This window comes from Talpa occidentalis, unplaced genomic scaffold (assembly GCF_014898055.3).
Source record: "Talpa occidentalis isolate TD23 unplaced genomic scaffold, MPIMG_talOcc4v2.1 talOcc4.18, whole genome shotgun sequence".
NCBI classification, from domain to species: Eukaryota; Metazoa; Chordata; class Mammalia; order Eulipotyphla; family Talpidae; genus Talpa; species Talpa occidentalis.
In genome coordinates this window covers 7,099,121-7,119,094 of record NW_023601851.1, presented here as the reverse complement: position 1 = coordinate 7,119,094, position 19,974 = coordinate 7,099,121, and the positions used below count along the sequence as shown (strand labels likewise).

The following is a 19,974-nucleotide window of genomic DNA, read 5'->3' as shown; positions in this document are numbered from 1 at the left end:
ATAAAAAAATTCCTCAACAGTTACCTAAAGAAAACAGTCTATGAGAATAAACTAAGAGAACAGAGAAATCTGATTACTGCAGAATAATCCCCACAGTATCAGGGACTGCATACTGGTTTAAGAACATAGACAACCATCATTAAAAGAGCAGTATGAAATTCACAAGAGAGTAGTATTTGGGAACTGAATAAAGAATCAGTTTGATATATGCAGACACACTGTCCAAGGTTGGACACTGGAAAAGCACCTCAGTTTGGCCAATATCACTGGCCACACTCCCAGCCTCCTCTCAGCCTCCCGGCCTGGCAAGCACTGACTGACCTGAGAGGTCCTGGTTTGGGGGAACGTCCACAGTCCACGGCTGTAATCCCTGCTCCGACCTAATGCTCTCCTCAGGATCGGTAACACAGTGCCCTGTGATGAGAAACAGTGTTGGTCTTCAATCAAGTTCAACTTCAGTCTTTGAAAACTAACAAAAAACTAACAAATGCAGTGTGAAGAGCTGTGCAAAAGAGTCCAATCTGAATCTTTCCAAACAAAAACCGAAACACCCACAATGTACACTGCCTGCCATGTTCAACCTCACCAACACTCAGTTTCATAAGCAAGTGCACACTTATCGGTGCAGAAGACAGCATTGCACTAGAGTGTTACACTGGAGCTTCCTCACCTAGGGACACTAGGTGATTGCAGGTCTCCAGCATCACATCCCAGTACAGGGTCCTCTGAGCTTCACTCAGGTACCGCCACTCCTGCCATGTGAAGTTCACAGCCACATCTTCAAATGACACCATCGCTTCTGAGGGAACATTTCTCATCTCAGGGCCGGCAGCCTGGGTCAGACAGAGCAAGTGCAAACACATCTTATTTTGTGGGTCTTCGGTCCTATATAGAATTTACAGTTGAAAGAGCCTCGCCTCTACATTCACCCCTTTGGTCCTACAAGTAGAACTATAACTTACCTTATGTATTTGAAGTGTCTAAGATTCTAAGAATAAAAGGATGAATAAAATTGGCTCCTTGAGGAGCTGATAGCCTGGCTGGCATGTGTAACAGACACACACCCGGAATCATGTGCTAAAGGAATTTCATAACAAATGAAAAGCATGTGCAACTTTATGCCAATATTTTACTCCTGTGACCTCAAAGCCTGGTATCTCCAACTCACAGTAAACAAAAACTGAACCCGAAACCAGAATGTTCAAGCAATGAGGTGGGAAAAAGCACAGGTATGAGATGTTCAACTACAAGCAAGTATAAACCAGAGATGCACTATTGGGGGTGGGAGGGATTAGGGTCAAAATAAGGGGGGTGGGATGTATGGGGACTATAACCAAGATGAAAATGCATAACTTGTGCAGAAATAAAAAAAATGATGTAAAATATATATAAAAGAAAATTTTAAGAAAAGATGTTCAGCTGACAGAGTCAGAAGAAGACAGAACAGGTCATCACTTCTCAAATGGAAGGACAAAGGGGAGGAGAACTTGGCAATAACTTGGTGGCTGAGGTACGAGGAATGTTTTCCTAATATGCTGTCCACATGATGGGCTAGTAGACACTGGAATTCACACACAACTGGACATGTGTCTGATAGATCAGGAAGTCTAAGCTGAAAACAGAAATTTGGGAATCAGGGCCTCCCTGGTGGCACAAGAGTTTAAGTCTCAGCACTATGAAGCTATCGGCAGCTGCTGCAGCACGAATTCGATCCCCAACCAGGGAGCTATACACAAGGCGCAGAAGATATCTCCTGTCTCCCCACTGCTCCCCTCAGCAGTGTATTTCAGTCAGTCTGCCTGTTCTGTTCCCTGCTCTGTCTCTGGTGAATCCTCTCACCCCCTGCACCTGTGGCCTACACCCAAGCGTTTATATGCATACATATAATAAATATTAAAGAAAAGAAAGAATTTGGGAATCTCCAGGATATTGTTGATAGTTTTCATCACCGTAGGGGAGAACACAGTGACCAGAACAAAAGGTATCGAAAGAAGAGGAAAAACAACTAGAAGAGACAAATATTTCTTTTGGAGAAAGAAAAAAAATAGATCATAGCAATAAAAGAGTTTTGAAAAATAAGATACACGGTATAAGAAAACAAACATCTTAAGAAATCCGTAAATTCATTCCATCATTTCCTTTCCTGTGAGGGGAGCAGCAGATAAGTCAAGGAGAGGTCTGCTGTTTCATGTGTTCAGCTACCTGGCCAGAGACCAAACGATAGCTTGGAAATCACCAACAAGAAAGGAGAGAGGAATTAAAGCATATAAGAAAAGGTCAAAAAATATACAGTGATGCAGTAGGTTGGAAATGGGGTATAAAATGGCTGAGAATACTGCATCCGCAGTGGCGCAGCGGGTGAGCGCTAGGTCGTGAAGCTGCCCGCAGCCTCTGCAGCGCTGGTTAGATCTCCGGCCACCAGCGAGGTCCCGCATGTTGCGCAGATCTCTCATGCTGCCCACTGCTCCCCTCAGCAGTGTACTTTGTCAGTCTGCTTGTTCTGTTCTCCGCTCTGGTTCTGGTGAATTCTCTTACCCTCCCATACTTCTGACTGCACCCTGTGCTTGAATAAATAATAAATAAATCTTAAAAAAAATAAAAAAATTAGGGCCTCCCCGGTTGCGCAGTGGTTGAGCACTGGGTTGCAAAGCTGCCCACGGGCTCAGAGGCACCAGTTCGATCCCCGGCTGCTCCCCGACCACCAGAGGAGGGTCCCACATGGCGCGCAGACCTCTCCTGCTGCCCGCTGCTCCCCTCAGCAGTGTACTCAGGACCATCTGCCTGCTCTGCTCCCCGCTCTGGCTCTGATGAATTCTCTCACCCTCCCTCACTTCTGATTGTACCCAGTGCATGTATAAACAAATGAAATAAATAAATAAATAAATAAACATGCCTCTATAAAAAAAATAAAAAAAAATGACTGAGAATCGAGGAACCACTCTTTAATAAAGTTAACACCTCCCTTTCAGTAATACTTTGGTGTAAATAAAAGTCCACAATACAATGGCAAATGTGTCTGAATGAATTAAAAATAACACCAATTCAATCTTACCTATATGACACTCAACATAGCCTTCAGCGCACTATGTGGAATGTAAGGATGGAACTAGATTCTATGAAGACTAATCATGAAATTGGAGCTGTGTGGATCACTCTAATGATATTATCTCAGGCTAACGCATCACAGAATGAAAAGAATGACCCCAGAAAATAACAGAAAACTACCTGTTTTGAGAAGTCATTGTAATATTATCTATACACTAAGATGAGGTCCTGAATGTGTGCCACAAAGAAAGACAGAACTCAATGCAGAAGATGAAAACAATAAAATCAAGGAGAGGTTCAAGGCCCAATTGCAATTGGAAGGAAAATAATGTTATAAATTCAGGAATCAGAGTTGACAAACGGGTGAAAAATAATTTGAAAAAAAAAGATGTGGTATATAGACAGGATGAAATACTACTAAGCTATGAAAAGGGATACATCTATCCTGTGCAACAACAACAATGGAATGCTGGGGGTGGATTATGCTCAGTGAAAAGAATCAGAAGGAAGAAGACTTACTGGATGAATTCACTCCTATTTGGAGTTTGGAAAAACAAGGCAAAGAAACTGACAATAGAAACCAAAATAAACTCTAGGGATAGGACTGCAGAATGAGGGTACAAAGAGGGAAGGACAGTGGGTGTGGGTGGGTGCAAAAGTGGCAGGGGACTCAAAGATTTATGGAGAAGCCCACAATGCACTGGTGGTGGGTATGGGGGTGACAGACATCTGAGGATATGATAATCTATTCCCTGAATAACGAAGAGTGAGGTAAACCCATGGTACCTTGATTCCAAAAAACTAAGCAATACTGAGAAAACATTGCAACAAAGCAAACTCCCCAAAACTTGTGATTCAGAAAACAAGACTAAGAGGTAATTTTAAAGCATTAAACAATTACACTAGCAATAAAAGAGATCTCAGTTGAGCAATGTAACTTCACACCTCCAGGAATTAGAAAAAGAACAATTTTAGCTCCATATTGGCAGAAAGGAGGACATTGAAAAAAATAAGAAATACATAAATAGAGCATTATGACCAAGAATCAGTTGCTTCTCTATGAAAGGAAGTCTGGATTTTGAAAGATCAACAAAATGGACAAAACCTAAGTTCAATTCAGTAAGAAGGAAAGACAGAGGACTCAAGTGTCAGAGAGGAGATGCCCCCAGGGAGAGCAAGACTAAGACTTCTCTTCACATCCCAGGGCTCCATTTTTTCGCTCTAACAAGATGACCAGCTTGGGCGTAGACACAGCAAGATCTGTTTATTAGGACAGGTGATATGAGATGGCCTGAAGATTCTCAAATTCCCAATACAGTATTGTGTTCAGTAGAGGGGACAGTATAGAAGGTTCTAGAAAAGGATCACTGCAAATACTTTTTCTGACAGCACCTTTACCAGAAATCATTGAAATTTTCATATCCTAAGAACCATTTCTACACCTCTGAGTCCTAGCATGTGATAGAGAAGCTAGGATTTTGCTTGCAGCCATAACACTTAAGTCACATATTTTCTTGAATGAGCACTCATACAGAGAGCAGGTTGCAGATCATCCTAAGACAGGAGAAATTTAAGCCATGGTGAAACATCATGAGACTTTCCAACAAACCCACACTGTTTTTCTTTAAAATAGGGACTTAAAAGTATCCGACAATCCTGGGCATCCCTGGGGCTCATCCACACGTGGTACAGGAAACACTGAGGGCAGGTGAGGAAATCTATAGGGATATTCTCCTCACCCAAGGACACCACATTTCTGTAGGTTTCTAGAACCACGTCCCTGTACAATTTCCACTGTAGCTGGTCCAGGCCCTCCTGCTCCTTGTGTGAGAATTCGATGGCCACATCTCTGAAGGTCAAGGGTTCCTGAAATCAAATTACACAGTTACTATATGGCCACCAGCAGAACTCTAAATAGGACACAAAGTGAAAAGAGAGTTGTGAGGGGCCCCATGGTGGCACTAGGGGTTCAGTCTCAGCACTATGAAGCTATGAGAACCACTTAAGGACAAGTTTGATTCCTGGCCAGGGAACTGACTCACATGGCGCAGCAGACCTCTCCTGTCTCGTCCACTGCTCCCCTCAGCAGTTTATTTCAGTAGATTTGCCTGTTCTGCTCCCACTCTGTCTCTGGTGAATCCTCTCACCCCCCCCAAACCCTCACCTTTGGCCCATACCTCACCAATTTATGTATAAGTAAATAAAATAAATCTTAAAAAAAATGGGGAGACCTGGTTCTGAGAAAGAAGAATGCCCTTACGCAGTGACATCCATGTTTACACAGCAACAGTCTAATGCACCCACTGAGCCCAGAGGATCACATATGCCCACAAAACCACCATGGACACTATAATTTCAGTGACGTCAAATCTGACCCAGGGCACACACCTGTACAACAAGGAGGCAGGACAATTGGAAAATTCATAGTAGAAACGGAGATGAAAGACTGAAAGGAAATTGTAGGTAATGATCAAATACTAAGCAAAGCGACAACAACAAAAACGATCATTTTTAAAGATTTTTTTATTTATGCATACAACAACTGGGGTACAGGTCAGAGGTATGGGAGGTGAGAGGAGTCACCAGAGAGACAAAGTGTAGCTCAGAACAGGCAGACTGACCAAAGTACACTGCTGAGGGGAGTAGCGGATGAGACACAAGAGGTCTGCTGCGCCATGTGGGCAGCCTCCTGGCCTGCCAGGGATCGAACTTGTGCTGCAGAGGCTGCGGACAACTTCACAGTGCTGTGCTTAGCCTTTGCCCCACCAGGGAGACCCCGTTCCCACAGCTTTCATTAGACTCTTGTATGAACCAGATATAATTCTCTGAGCTTTCAATATACTTTATATTTTATGTGACCATTTCCTCAAACACCCACAATATTACAGACCAGGGTTTTCCCTACAGATCTGAGCTAAAATGAATCAAAGAGGACCCTAAATGAATGAGCACAGCAGGTTTTATAGCCGACAAAAATGGTTTGGTTAAAAAAGGGAAAGACACACGACACAGTGTATAATGTTACATTTCAATTAATAAAAATGGGACCACATACACACTACATGGATGAATGTAGTCTTGTCAACAAATTCAAGATTATTCAAATACTATGAAGGAAACCAAGCTGTGGGTGATACTATGTGCATACTTCAAACCCACTATGTAGACATACAATGTGAATCCATTATAATAAAAGCTACTGTTTTTGAGTGTAATTTCTTAAAAAAATTGTTACATTATATAGGTTCAACTATTTTAAAATTTTACTACAATTCAGTACATGATAACATTTTTGGTTCATTTCTCTGGAAGTATAAACAAGCTATGAGAGAGAACGTGTGTGAAATGACTGGCATTTCCATGGACATTCACACCGAAAGGAATGAAATAACTGTGACTGTATCATTCAAGTGAAAGAAGGAGGGACCTGAACCCTGAAAATTAAAAAAAAAAAAAACTCTATTAAAGGAAATAAAAAACACAGAGAAATACAAAGACGGCCCATCCTCCTAGGTGGGGAGAATTAACATCATAAATGGCCTTATTGTCTACAGCAATTTACAAACATATGCAATACCTACCAAATACCAAGGACGTTTTTTATAAGGAAATAGAACAATACCCACATATATATGAACCCACAGAAGGTCCCAAATAGCAAAAAATCTTGGGAGAAAAGAAGAAAATGTAAGTATCACATTTCCTGACTTCAAAATATATATAACACCAACAGTAATCACAACATTATTTTACCGGAATAAAACCAGAACTCAGAGCAATGGAAGGCAACTAAAAACCCAGAGAGCAAATGATATAAATATGAAGAGTTCAATCTTGGACAAAGGAGCTAAAATCATACCATTCAGACAAGACAGCCTCTTTAATAAATAGTACTGGGATGGGCCCCCTGGTGGCCTAGGGGTTAAGAGTCAGTGCTATCACGGCTATTCTAGGCCAGAGAGCTGACCCACATGTGGCACAGCCGACCTCACCTGTCCCTCTCACTGATTCCCCGAGCAGTGTATTTCAGTGGATCTGCCTGTTCTGTTCCGTACTGTGTTTCTGGCAAATCTTCTCAAACCCTGAACATCTGGTCTACACCCCAGTTCTTCTATGCATAAATAAATAAATACATATTTTTAAAAAATGGTGCAGGGAAACATGAATAATGACTTGCAAAAATAAGAACCAAGACCCATTCAAAACTCCATACAGGGCCTCCCTGGTGGCACAACATATGAAGGTATCCATAGCCACTGCTGCATGAGTTTGATCCCCAGGTAGGGAGCTACCCATATGGTGTAGCAGACCTCTCCTGACTCGTCCGCTGCTCCCCTCACCAGTGTATTTCAGTCAGTCTGCCTGTTCTGTTCCTCACTCTGTCCCTGGTTGTGATACCTATTGAATCTTCTCACCCCCCACACCTCCAGCCTGTACCCCAGTTCTTGTATGCATAAATAAATAAATCTTTAAAAGAAAAACTCCGTACAGAAAACTAAATCCAAGTGGATGAAAAGTTTGGACATAAGAACCCAAAGCATGAAGCACTGAAAGAAAATAAAAGGATACACTACGGGACAGCTGCTGCAAAATGCACGAGGGAACACAACCCCAATGACAAGGGAAACAAAAGCAAGTTTCACAAGTGGGACAATACCAAATCTCAAAGCTTTTAGAACTCAAAAGAAACCAGCACAGAAACAGAAATGCATCCTACAAAATAGAACACACGCAACACATCTGATAAAGGGTTCATTCCAAAATTTGTAACGTTCCCACCCAGTGCGAAAAACCAACCAATGAGTCAATTGAAAAGAACAAAGGAAATAAACACTTTGCTAAAGAGGAAATTCTGAGGTCCAACAGACATAGGAATGTTCACCTTAATTTATTGTAAGAGAAATGTCAATTAAAACCACACTGAGATGCCACCTCAACACTTGAGAATGGTCCAAATAAAAAAGAGTGAAATGAACAACGCTGGAGAGGGTGGAGAGAAAAGGGAGCTCTCACCCATGGCTGGTGGCCATGAAAGTTGGACAGTCCCTGCAGATAATGGGGCAGAGATTTCTTAAAGAAATAAAAATGTAAATTTCATATGTCAGCATTATTTCTACAAATTATTTATCCAGGGCCTCCCTGGTGGCGCAGGGGTTAACACGCAACCTATGAAGCAATCCGCAGCCGCTGCAGCACAAGTTCGATTCCTGGCTGGCCAGGGAGCAACCCACATGGCGGGACAGACCTCCCCTGTCTTGGCTACTGATCCCCTCAACAGTGTACTCTCTGTCTGTCTGTTCTGTTTCTCACTCCGTCTTTAGTGAATACTCTTGCCTTCCTGTGCATCTGGACTGTACCCCGGTTCTTGAATAAATAAATAAATTTAAAAAATAAATAAAAAAAATAAAAAAAATTAAAAAAAAGAATGAATTAAATCTTTTGGAAAAAATCAATCAACTTTATTAAAACCTGCATTAGGTTCACATATAGCCTAAATATTTAAATATCACTGTATGCTCCATGTTGAAAATAAAAATGCAGGCATTTAAGAAGAATTCTTGTTCTTTTGAAACCAGGATCCCTAAGTTGGTGGTCAACAGAGTCATTACTTAGCTACTGTGCATGCACAAATTCTATACCCAGTACGGGACAGTCACCTGTTCTGTCATCATGTGTCTGTGAAGATTTCTTTTGGCAATGATATCAAATAATATTCATCTCTCTATTACTACCATAAAGAAACATCACAATTTTAATAAACTGTGCATTTCCGCAAGGAGTCCATCGTGATATGATTTGACATGTTCCTCTGTCTGACTTCAATGGCAACATTAAGGCCCAGAACACTTCTTGGTGATTTAGATCAATGTTTTGAGTCAACCAGAAGCAGCATGTCCATTCATATGTTCCTGATACATGGCACATTACTGTCCTAAATTTACCCTGCAAGTTAGATATAAACAAATTCATCGACTAGGACAGTCTCTCAGATGTTTGAGGCAGCAAAAAAAAATCAAACACCTGACTTCACATACACAAGGGGACAAAGCCAGAGAATGAACTGATTTAGAGCTGAATTATATTCATCACCTCTTCATAATATCTCAAGCACTCTGACAAAAAGTACATGGAATGTAATTATACTGGTCCCCAACACATCATCTTGGATATTTAAATGATACTAATACATACTTAGTGCTTTAATGTTGGTTTACGCTCCATAAAAATATCTGATTTAAATATCAGTGAAGTTTTTGAATTATTGTACTGCAATTTTTAAATGTATATTTAGAGTTGATTATTCTATGACAGCTTACTTTTCCATATCTTTACTTCTTCAAAGTATCATGCTAGCATGAAAATGGTGGTTGCAAAATATCTATTCATACAAACCACTCATCACTTTAGATTTGCAGGTTTCTCCCCAGTGTGCATTCTCTGATGTGCAGAGTGATTTGACTTCCGGTTAAACAGTTGCCACATTCTTCACATTTTGAACATTTCACTCTTATATGAATTCTCCGATGTTGAGCAAGTTTTGCCTTCTGCTTAAAGGCTTTGCTGAATTCTTCACATTTATAAGCTTTTTCTTTCACATTTGTATGAATTCAGTGACGATGAGTAAGACTTGACTGCTGGTTAAAGGCTTTCCCAAATTCTTCACATCTGTACGTTTTCTCAGCATTATGAACTCTCTGGTGTTCAGAAAGGTGACACAGGTAGAGAAAGGCTTTACCACAGTGTGGACATGTGTAAGCCTTTTCTCCAGTATGAATCCTTACATGTTTAGTGAGCTGTGGATGCCAACAAAAGGCTTTACCACACTCTTCACATTTGTGCCATTTCTCTCTCTGATGTTGAGTGAGTCTTGAGCACCATTTGTTAGTGTTGCCATATCCTTTACAGTTGCAGGGATTCTCCTGAAATGTGTGATGTTGGAGTAGTTTTGAGGACTCCTCAATATGATCCCATGTAGATTTTTTTATCTTCCCATTCGCATCTCTGATGTTGAGTACTATTTGACTCAAAGTATACACCTGTCCCATATTCACAATGTACTGAATGATTATTGCATGATGGACTATGGGACTGCCTATATTCTAACTGTCTTCTCAGAGAATATGTATTATTAAAAATCTGATAGAGATCTCTGCTTACAGAAACACCCTTATCTATGCAAGGAACAGACATAAAATGTGGCTTGACCCAAGACATTTCACACACATGATCTCTTCTTGTGGGAAGAGTTGTATTCTGGGTCATTGTTCCAGCTTGGCTATCTTCATTGCAACAAATGTTCTGCCCTTCAATGGATCTTTGGCGTGTCTGGTCTTCCACTAATTGTAAATTCTCAAAGGCACAGATTCCATCTCCTCCCAGTTCCATATCTGGAAGCAAATCTTCTGTGCCTGACTATGGCATGAGGACTTGGATGTCATGAGAAGAGATGACTGGAAGAAAGCAAGTGACTATTTACCACATTTACAGCACTCAAGACAAATACATTAAATGCATAGTCTATAAAATTAATATCAAGTAAAGGACATAGGCATGATGTTAGAATAGGTAACACTATGACTTTGCTCCTCCTATAAAGCCAAAAGATTCTAGACAGCAACACAAAAGTTTATGAAAAGGTACTGTCCTTAGGGAAAGGTAAATACAAAGAAAATATACAAAATTGCATGATACAGTCCTGTAGTAAAAATATTGATTCTGCTTGAGCATTTGGAAAGGCCACATCAAAAATACCCATGGAATTATGTTCTGGAATACACGATGTAGTGAGATGTTGTGATGGCAACAATGTTGGTGTAGGGTAGGAATGTTAAAGAGTTGAGTTTCGTGTGTGCAATTGAAATTACATTATTTTCAGTCTAAAAGGTTTCATAGCTTTTCAATATGGCACGTAATGCACATTATAACAATAAAGACACCAGGAGAACACATGGGAGGGAAATGAACACGGAGCATGATGTCCTGTGCACACAGGCTAGATGACAATACTGTACACAATAAATAGTATTATGAATCAATATACCTCACTAAGCATAAAAAATATGATGACATATTAGACAAAAATCACCAGACAAAAAAGGAGAAAGGAATAAAAGCATGTCACACAAAGTCAAAGAAACACAGAGACGCAATCGAGAGGAAATGAGGTATGAAAAAGGCTGATCATAAAGGAAACATTTTTAAATAACAATACCTGGGTCTCCCTTTCTGTAATTAGTTTGTTCATAAATGAAAAAAAAATTCCACACTGAAATGACAATGTGTCTGAATGAATAAGAAAACAACACCAATACAATCTTATCCATATCACACCCACCAAAGATTTAAGTGCACCATGAGGAATGGAAGATGGAACTATATGCTGGGAAAAGTGATAATCAAATATGGAGCTGTGTTGAACACACTAATATCAGAAGAATATAAACTGAGTCAAAACCATCACAGAATGTAAAGAAGATCACAACAATAGAAAATGACATATTTTGGGTAGTCATTAAAAATATTCCACATGCACTAACGTGAGGTCGCTGAATGTGTGCAGACCACACAGGCAGGACTGAATGCAGAAGAGGAAGACAATACAATTCTAGGAGAGGTTCCAGCCCCAACTGCGATTAGAAGGAAAATAATAATGTAAGTTCAAGAAGTTGAGTTGACCAATAGGGCCAAATTTAAATCTGAAAGCAAGATGCAGTTCACATACACGATAGAGTAGAGACAGCTAAGCTATAAAAAAGGATGAACTCAGGCTATTTGCAACAACAGGATGGAACATAGCAGGAGCATAGCTAATGTAGAAAATCAGGAGAAAGACATTTGCTGGATCGCTTCACTCCAATTTCAAATCTGGAGGAAAAAAGAAAGGAACCAACAAACCAGAACAAACTCTAGAAATATGACTGCAGAATTGTGGGTATTACAGAGGGATGGAGAGTGGGTGTGGGTACAGAGGTGGGAGGGTGTTCAAAGATCTATGGAGAAGGCCCACGAGTGCACTGGTGGTGAGTGTGGTGGTGGCAGACCTCTGAGAAGATGAAACTCTATTCCCTAAATCAAATGTTACCTCGATTCAAAAAATTAAAGAATATGTTGAAAATATGGAGATGAAACAAATTTCCCAAAAACTGTGGACTCAGAAAACGATAAGATGTAAATTTCAAGCACTGACACACTAACAATAACACGGATCTCAGCTGTTTAAATTAACTCCACAACTCAAGAAACTAGAAAAGGAACAATCTAAACTCTAAATTTCCACAAAGAAGGACATTTCAAAATAAAGAAGAAATACATAAACGTAACATGATGGCAAAAATGTTTGGGCTTCTCTATGAACAGAAGTCTGGAATTTGAAAAAAGCAATAAATTTAACAAAATGATAGTTCAATTCACTAGAAAGGAAAGGCAGAAGACCAAGAAAATCAGAAGTGAAACCCATAAAGATATTTCCTTAGTTTTTATGTCTCCTCGGCACTGGCTACAGTCATCTGTAGACGTTTTCAAAGGCATGTACTTCCCTTCATGGCAGGGAGAGACCTTTCTGTCAATTCTTATTTAAATGTTATATCACACACTGCTCAGAATGACAGCATATGCAGCAAACTCTGCCTCATCTTGTGTCCAACTTTCTCCTGCTCATCGAAGGGAAAAAAGTTCTGCATCCAGCCTGTGGTCGTCACTGTGAAAGGCTTTCTGCACATCCTTCTGACATCAACACTCCTTGGCTGCTACTGGAGTCACTGCAATACTTGGTACCTGTTTCTACGTAATTCATAGCAGCTGAAGTTTTTATCTAGTATGTTAGTTGTACTATATCATCCTTTCACTGATGCTTTTGCTTTCTTCCAGATGATTCCCACAAGAAGGTGGAATTGCACAGATCAAACTCCTCCCAAGGTATGAGCCCCCAACCTGAAACTCTTGGTTCCATGGCTTTAGAAACCACAACCTTAGGTTTCCCCTCCCATGTCAGAACATCCCTCCCTCACTGAATGATTTCTGGGTTCTCCTCAGCCTCACAAAGGCTGACTGAAATCCACTGCTGAGGGGAGCAGCAAAGACAGGAGAGGTCTGCCGTGCCATGTGTATAGCTCCCTGGCCGGTCGGGGATGGAACTCATGCTGCAGAGGCCACAGATAGCTTCACAGTGCTGTGCTTAACCCCTTGCACCACCAGGGAGGCCCACATTTTCCTTTCTCACAGCATATCACTTCAACAAAGCAAAGACCACTTCCGTGATTACTGTTCTTATCCCCACTCATAGATAATTTATCACTGTCAAAAACTTCCCATGAACATACTGAGTGAAAAAACAAATGTCTGGGGCCTCCCTGGTGGCGCAGTGGTTGAGCGCTGGGTTGCAAAGGTTCCCGCAGCCTCTGCAGCGCTGGTTCGATCCCCGGCTGCTACCCAGCCACCGGAGGAGGGTCCCACATGGCACGCAGACCTCTCCTGCTGCCCGCTGCTCCCCTCAGCAGTGTACTTCAGTCCTTCTGCCTGCTCTGCTCCCCGCTCTGGCTCTGAGAAATTCTCTCACCCTCCCGCACTTCTGACTGTACCCAGTGCTTGTATAAATAAATAAATTAATCAATTAAAAAATGCCTGAATAAGTACCTTAAAGAAAACAGTCTGTGAGAATAAACTAATAGAGAGAACACAGAAAATGTGACTACTGCAGAATAATTTCCTGCAGTATCAGGGACTGCATACTGGTGAAGTCCAACATTGACAACCATTAAAAAAAGAGCAGGAGTAAATCTAGGAGAGAGTTTATGTGGAAAGTGAATAAAGAATCACTTCGATAAATGCAGATAAACCGTCCAAGGTTTGGACACTGGAAAAGTAGTGCAGTGTGGCCACTCTCCCAGCCTCCTGCTAGTCTCCTGCCAGGCAAGCACTGACTGACCTGAGAGTTTCTGGCTTGGGGCTTCCTCCACAGTCCATGGCTTTACTCCCTTCTCCAACCTGATGCTCTCCTCAGGATTGGTAACAAATGTCCTGTGATGAGGAACAGTGTTGGTTCAGTCAAGTTAAACTTCAGTTTTGAAGACTAACGAAAGCAGTGTTAAGAGCTGTGCAACGAAGTTCAACTAGAACTTTTCAGAAATAGGGCAAACACCCACAATCTAGTCTGTTTGCCATGTTCAACCTCACCACCACCCAATTTCACAAGAAAGACCACACTTAATCAGTGTAGAAAACAGCACTTGCACTCGTGTTACACTGGAGCTTCCTCACAGAGGGACACCAGGTGACTGCAGGTCTCCAGCATCACATCCCGGTACAGGGTCCTCTGAGCATCATTCAGGTCTTCCCACTCCTGCCAGGGGAAGTTCACAGCCACATCCTCCAATGACACCATCTCCTGTGAGGGAACATTTCTCCTCATTTCAGGGCCGTCAGCCTGGGTCACACAGCAACAGTGTAAACACTCCTTCTTGTGCTCTTGTACAGGAGGCACCATCTTCCTACTCACACTGTGCTGTGAACAGAATTCTCAGGGGAAATAGTCTTACCTCTAGATTAACCCATTTGCTCCTAAAAGAACCACAATAGTTTACCATACAAATTTGGAAGTGTCTTTGAGTCTATGAATACAAGGATGAATAAAATCTTCTCCTTGAAGAGCTTATCACCTGGTTGGCAGGTAGAATAACACATACGTGGAATAACATGCTACGTAGCGGTGTGAAAAGCCTGCTGAATGCAGACACGGTACAAAAGAAGAAAAACCAACACTTTGTAGTGTTGGGTTACACGTCACTGAAGACCCAAACGCTTAGCTCTTCCTTGTAAATCACACTGTCATGAGGATGAGACAACAGCAGATGTGACAGAGTGAAAAAAAAAAAAACACTCGCCATGATAACTGACCTGCAGAGAGCACGCTGCCAGGCAGAGTCCCCAGCAGGAAGGCAGGAGAGACAGTGAAAGTATTCTGGAACTGAAGTCAGTCAGCTTTTATGAACTGTGGGACATGTGAGCTGAATTCACCAGAATAGAAGGATATGTGGGGTCTCCCTGGTGGCGCAAGGAGTGAAGCACCTCAGATCTGCCTTTTCTGCTCCCCACTCTGTCTCTGATGAGTCCTCTCACCCCCGCACCTCTGGCCTGTACCCACCTCTTATATTCATACATAAATAAAAACGAATCTTTTAAATAAATCAAGCTTGAAGGGGAGTTAGGTATTTGGGGGAAATATACTCACTGGGCAGCAGGCTGAGCCACACAGCAGGACTGGAGCAGACAGGCCCAGCACAGGAAGGTGAGGGGCCAACGGCCTCCCCTCTTCACCAGGTGAGTATCATGGAGGACGAAAAAGACAGGGGGAGTTGATAGGTAAATTTCCATCTGGTAATTACCAAGAGGCTGAGCTGCCCAGCACGTGCATTAATCGGATGCAGGGGTGTGAGCCTGTGTGGACCCTGGGGAGGACACTCGCGGCTCTACAGGCACCTCTGTGACAGGAGGATTACATTTACTGGGCGCTCCTGGGAGTCAGACGGAGGGGCTCCGACAGGCGGGTGGAGGTTGCCCTTTTGTGAGACTCATTTCCACGAATAAGAGAACATCCCCGTGAGGAGGCGTCCAGGTTCTCACGTTGGAAGGATTTGTCCAAATCTCTCCATCCCTTATCAGAGGGAGAGGCGGCCCCTTAGGACCGCACCACTCGCACCCTTGTAGCTGGGCTTCCCACTGCCCCCCAGGGCTGACCCCCATCCTCTGTCCTTTCTCTGGAGTTGAAGATGTCATTGCACAGGGGGCAGAGACCATGTTGGTGGGTCACTCAGTGTTCCTGGGTCTTCCCCAGGTGAGCGAGGAGGTGTCCACGTGTACTCAAGTGTATTTTCTCCCACTGATGCCCTTTATTCCAGGAAGGTCTCCATGGAGAACCGCAGGGTAGATGAGATGACGTTTCCTCCCAGGATCCCGGCGCAGACCCAGAGGAGTATACAGAAGGGGAGACAGGAGGTGCTTCAGGACAAACCCGAAGGGAAGGGTTGACCCAGGTGGGGAGTCCTCAGCACGTGCTGGGGAATCCAGGGCGAGGCCCCCCAATGAGCAGAGAGAAAAGGGACCTTAAAGGCATTACCCCAGGAGCGAGAGGAGGGAAAGCCGAGGGAGACAAGGAAAGGGAAGACGCGCGGCAGCAGCAGGTGGCAGTGTTGGGGCAGACCCAGAGGCACCCTGAGACCCCAGACCCTGCGCACCCTCCACTGGCACTGCCATCTGTTGCGTGCGGAGCAAACACCCCCTCACGTGAAAGCCCTGCTGTGGAAAACAACAGGGTTGGGGTGCAAGGGAGAGGAGAAAGGACAGGGTTAAACAGTTTCCAAGGAACCAAAGCCTCCCGGGCCTGCAGGGTCAGTCCCATGACCCCCACAGTGATGACCCCAGCTTTGGGCACCGCCTGCGGCATCCTCTCTGCAAGTCCCCCCTCCAGGGGCTGTGGGGGAAGCGGACACACCTGACCTGCCCTCAGGCTCCTGAATTTTCGGGGACTTGCTGTCGGGGTCTCCGCCATCTCGCATGTCTGTCCTGGAACGGACCTGCCCCAACAAGGGGCCTGAGCCACGAGGGGTCTCTGTCCCCCCCCGGCCTCTTTCATTCCTGCCCATGCTGCAGTGATCCCCAGACCCACTGTGGGGACATCCCTGGGGCAAACACCTGCCCAAGAGGGCGGCTTCTGCACGGGAGTCTCCAGCTGGCCAGGGATGTCCACGGGAAAGCGGAAGGGGAGACCCCAGCAGGTGGCACCTCCGTGCACCCCTCCACCTGCAAGGGAGCAGAATAGCCCCCCCACATGCCGCTGTGGCCCTAGATTCAGTGCAGGACAGGCCCTTGAGAAAAAGCTGGGTCAAGAACACCGACTCCCACACCCCTGAAAGCAGGAGCTGAATCTCCCCTGCCCGGGGCTGCCCCAGGGAGAGGGGAGCTCACAGGGGTCTGCAGGTCCGTCTCCCCTGCCCGGAGCTGGCGCCCCCGACCTTCCCCGGTTGCTGTCCCCCCAGAGCCTGCCCTGCCCCAAGGGTGGCGCCCACTGTGGTCCAAGGACCCACCCGGAGTCTGCTCGTCTCTCCCTGGAGAAGAGATGTGTGTGGGGACGGGACACCTGACGCCCCCCACTATTCGAAATTCCTTCCCGGTTCGTGCACATCACAGGGTTGGGTGGAGGCTCCTCTGCACTTACCCATCAATTTCTCTCCCACAGGATTTTCTTCTAACGCCGCTGGGAGCAGCACTTGGAGCCCCCGCCATCTTCTGGCCAAGACAGAGAGAAGCTGTTTAAACAATGAGAGCGAAGGATTGACATTTTTCCAGTTAGCAGAAGTTACCGAACAGCTCTGAAGACCCATTGCTCCTCCCCACTGAACGAAGGTTTGCCCCGGTTGCCTGGCTGCTGCATGCAAGGTGGGTGAACTGCAGCGTGCCCTCAGCGAAGCGTCACCGGGCAGTGGGGCTCAAAGGGCAGACTGAATTTTCAGGGCACCCCTTCCTGCCCCCAGGGCTCTGATGGAAACTGTTTTTGAGCCACAGATCTTGGAAACAGCGAGAAGGATGGGACCAAGGCCAACGTCGGAAAACGTCTTTAAAAATCTTTTTATGGGGCCTCCCTGGTGGCGCAGGCGGTTGAGGGCCGCACCATGAAGTAATCTGCAGCCTCTGCAGCACGGGTTCAATCCCTGCAAGTCAGGGAGAAACCCACATGGTGCAGCAGACCTCTCCTGTCTCGTCCGCTGCTCCCCTCAGCAGTGTATTTCAGTCAATCTGCTGTTCTGTTCCCCACTCTCTCTGGTGGATCCTCTCACCCCCTGCATCTCTGGCCTGTACCTCAGCTCATGTATGCATAAATAAATATTTAAAAAATCATTTTATGGCGCCTCCCTGGTGGGGCAAGGGGTTGGGACGCAGGCTATGGGGCTGTCCACGGCCACTGCAGCGCAGGTTGGATCCCCGGCCAGGGAGATACCCAGGTGTACAGCAGACCTCTCCTGTCTCCCCGATGCTCCCCTCAGCAGTGTATTTCAGTCAGTCTGCCTGTTCTGCTCCCCGCTCTGTCTCCGGTGAATCCTCTCACCCTCCCAAGCATCTGGCCTGTACCCCAGTTCTTGTATAAAAATAAATAAATCTTTAAAGAATAAACAAATAGATAAATAAATAAATAAAAAGGTGGACTGCGGTCCTCACTCTAACTTGACTTTAAATCTCACCCAACTTTCCTGAGAGTCTGACTAGCCTCCCAGTGATCATGCTCACAACACTGTCCCTAACTAAACTAAGAAACTAGTAGTTTTCACTGGCCTTGCGACTCTGCACACACAGCAAGCCAACCCTCCTGCAGAGTTCCTGGCAATGTGCCTTACTCCAGCATTTCAGGGCTCCCCGGGTGGGTGTTGCCCTAACTAGGGACACACGGGATTTAGAACAGCTCCTCTGCTAGGAACAAATATCCCACCGACATTCTTTTTAGTCTAACAGCACTCTAAAAATGGGTCGCTTCCCTGGTGAAATGTACTCTCATGTCACAACCCCAAAACTTGCTAGCTATTTTACTACTGCTCCTCTTGTTACTAAGCCTACCACTCAGCGGCTGTCCCCAATGACTTTGCTACAGGGCAGGGAGAGGGGCAGCCCAGACCCCGCAAACCTGCCTGCTCTAAACAGGTTCTGCCATCCTGCTTCCTTCCTTCCTCAGTCTCCTCTGCAGCTTCTTCTCTCCCTGCTCAGCTCCACCCTCCCTTGGGTGGGGCAGGGAACCTGGAACCTCCCCCTTTCCTGGGGACCCCCGTTACAACTTCACCTTTGACCGAGGGCCCTTAGCTGCTGCTGTACTTCTCATTCTCCTCTTTAAATCTTAACATACACAATCTCCTACTCAAATTTGTTTCTTCTAACCTAGGGGGAGCGCCTCAAGTTTAAACTCCTCTTCCCAACAAACAGCTCACCCGTACAAGAGGAACAGCCTGTCCAGATGCCCCACCCTTGCACTCCAGATGCCCCCCTCACCTCCTTCCAGAACCACCAACAGACAGCTCAGGGACTCGTGTCAGGGAGACCATCTCCCGGGCCCTTGGAGGTAGGGCCAGCTCTACATGCCACTCCAGCAGGAAGCAGCTACGGAAAATGGACCTCCTCCCTTCAACTCCCCAAAAGATTTTGGGCTGGATATGGTCATGGGGGGATGATGGAGGACAAGAATGGAAAGACTGGAAAGGACGTGCCCCAAGGCCAAAACCTGACTCACACAAGGAGGTGGGGGTCGAGGAAATGCACATGACCATTAACCCAGCTGTGGAGGACGGACCCTCAGGCGCCAGCGCCTTGTCACGAGGCAGGAGAGGCGAGCAGGATCCGATGCTCTAGGGAGTGGGGCACAGGCCTGAGAGGAAGGATGTGGAGACGGGGCCCACCCCGGAATCTCTGGTCCCTTTCTAGTGCTGCCTGTTGCCCAACATCCGCAACAAGCAGCCGCTCCATGGAGGAGTGAGCCTCCCAAGGAGAAAGGGACTGTGGCAGGGCAGGCTCCGCACAGGCCCGGGGCAACCGTCCCCCTGCCCGCCCGTGACCACACAGGAGCCTCTTCTCACCAGCTCTCGCCTCTGTGGGGCAGCAGCCTCCTGGCTGGTGGCCTGTACCTGCCAGGACGTCTCCACTGATCTCCCTCAGCGGAGGCCGCTCTCCTCAAGGCCGCCCGCCTGCAACCGTGCAGGCCTCTCTCAGCAAACCTGTCCCCTTCCCTTTCCCTGAGAAACCAGCCCTTTAAACACAACTAACATCTCCGTCTCATGGAGAAGCGACCTGGGAAACTCCCGGGTGCTGCTGAAACAGGGTCTGGGGAAACATTTCCCAGAGTGAACCCCAGGACCTCGCACTCCAAAAACCCCATCACCCCCACTCTATTCCCCCGAG

The 19,974-nt window shown here is 45.2% G+C and overlaps 2 protein-coding genes across 5 annotated transcripts in view; both read right to left on the bottom strand.

Moving 5' to 3' along the window:
- The window catches only part of LOC129146158 (zinc finger protein 39-like), a 170,624-nt gene extending 169,754 nt beyond the window's left edge, over window positions 1-870 (bottom strand). Inside the window, exons 1-2 of the mRNA XM_054697658.1 lie at window positions 671-870; window positions 322-414 (exon numbers count right to left, since the gene is read on the bottom strand). Coding sequence (XP_054553633.1) covers window positions 322-414; window positions 671-863 — 286 coding nt within the window. The 5' untranslated portion in view covers window positions 864-870. The remainder of the gene's footprint in view (window positions 1-321; window positions 415-670) is intronic.
- A 13,298-nt stretch (window positions 871-14,168) lies between these two features.
- LOC129146157 (zinc finger protein 785-like) lies at window positions 14,169-17,313 on the bottom strand. 4 transcript variants are annotated; one of them, XR_008552670.1, is made up of 4 exons: window positions 17,255-17,313; window positions 15,540-16,613; window positions 15,272-15,351; window positions 14,169-14,428 (listed from the first exon to the last, which is right to left on the bottom strand). XR_008552670.1 is itself a non-coding variant. In XM_054697657.1 (3 exons), exons 1-3 carry the CDS (start codon window positions 16,680-16,682, stop codon window positions 14,282-14,284), a joined length of 378 nt encoding a protein of 125 aa, XP_054553632.1. In that variant the 5' UTR covers window positions 16,683-16,757; the 3' UTR covers window positions 14,169-14,281. The 4 variants fall into 4 exon arrangements, 1 of the variants encoding a protein (XP_054553632.1); XR_008552671.1 differs by lacking the exon at window positions 17,255-17,313 and having other exon boundaries at window positions 15,540-15,694; window positions 15,778-16,757; XR_008552669.1 differs by lacking the exon at window positions 17,255-17,313 and having other exon boundaries at window positions 15,540-16,757.
- Between the last annotated feature and the right edge of the window lie 2,661 nt (window positions 17,314-19,974).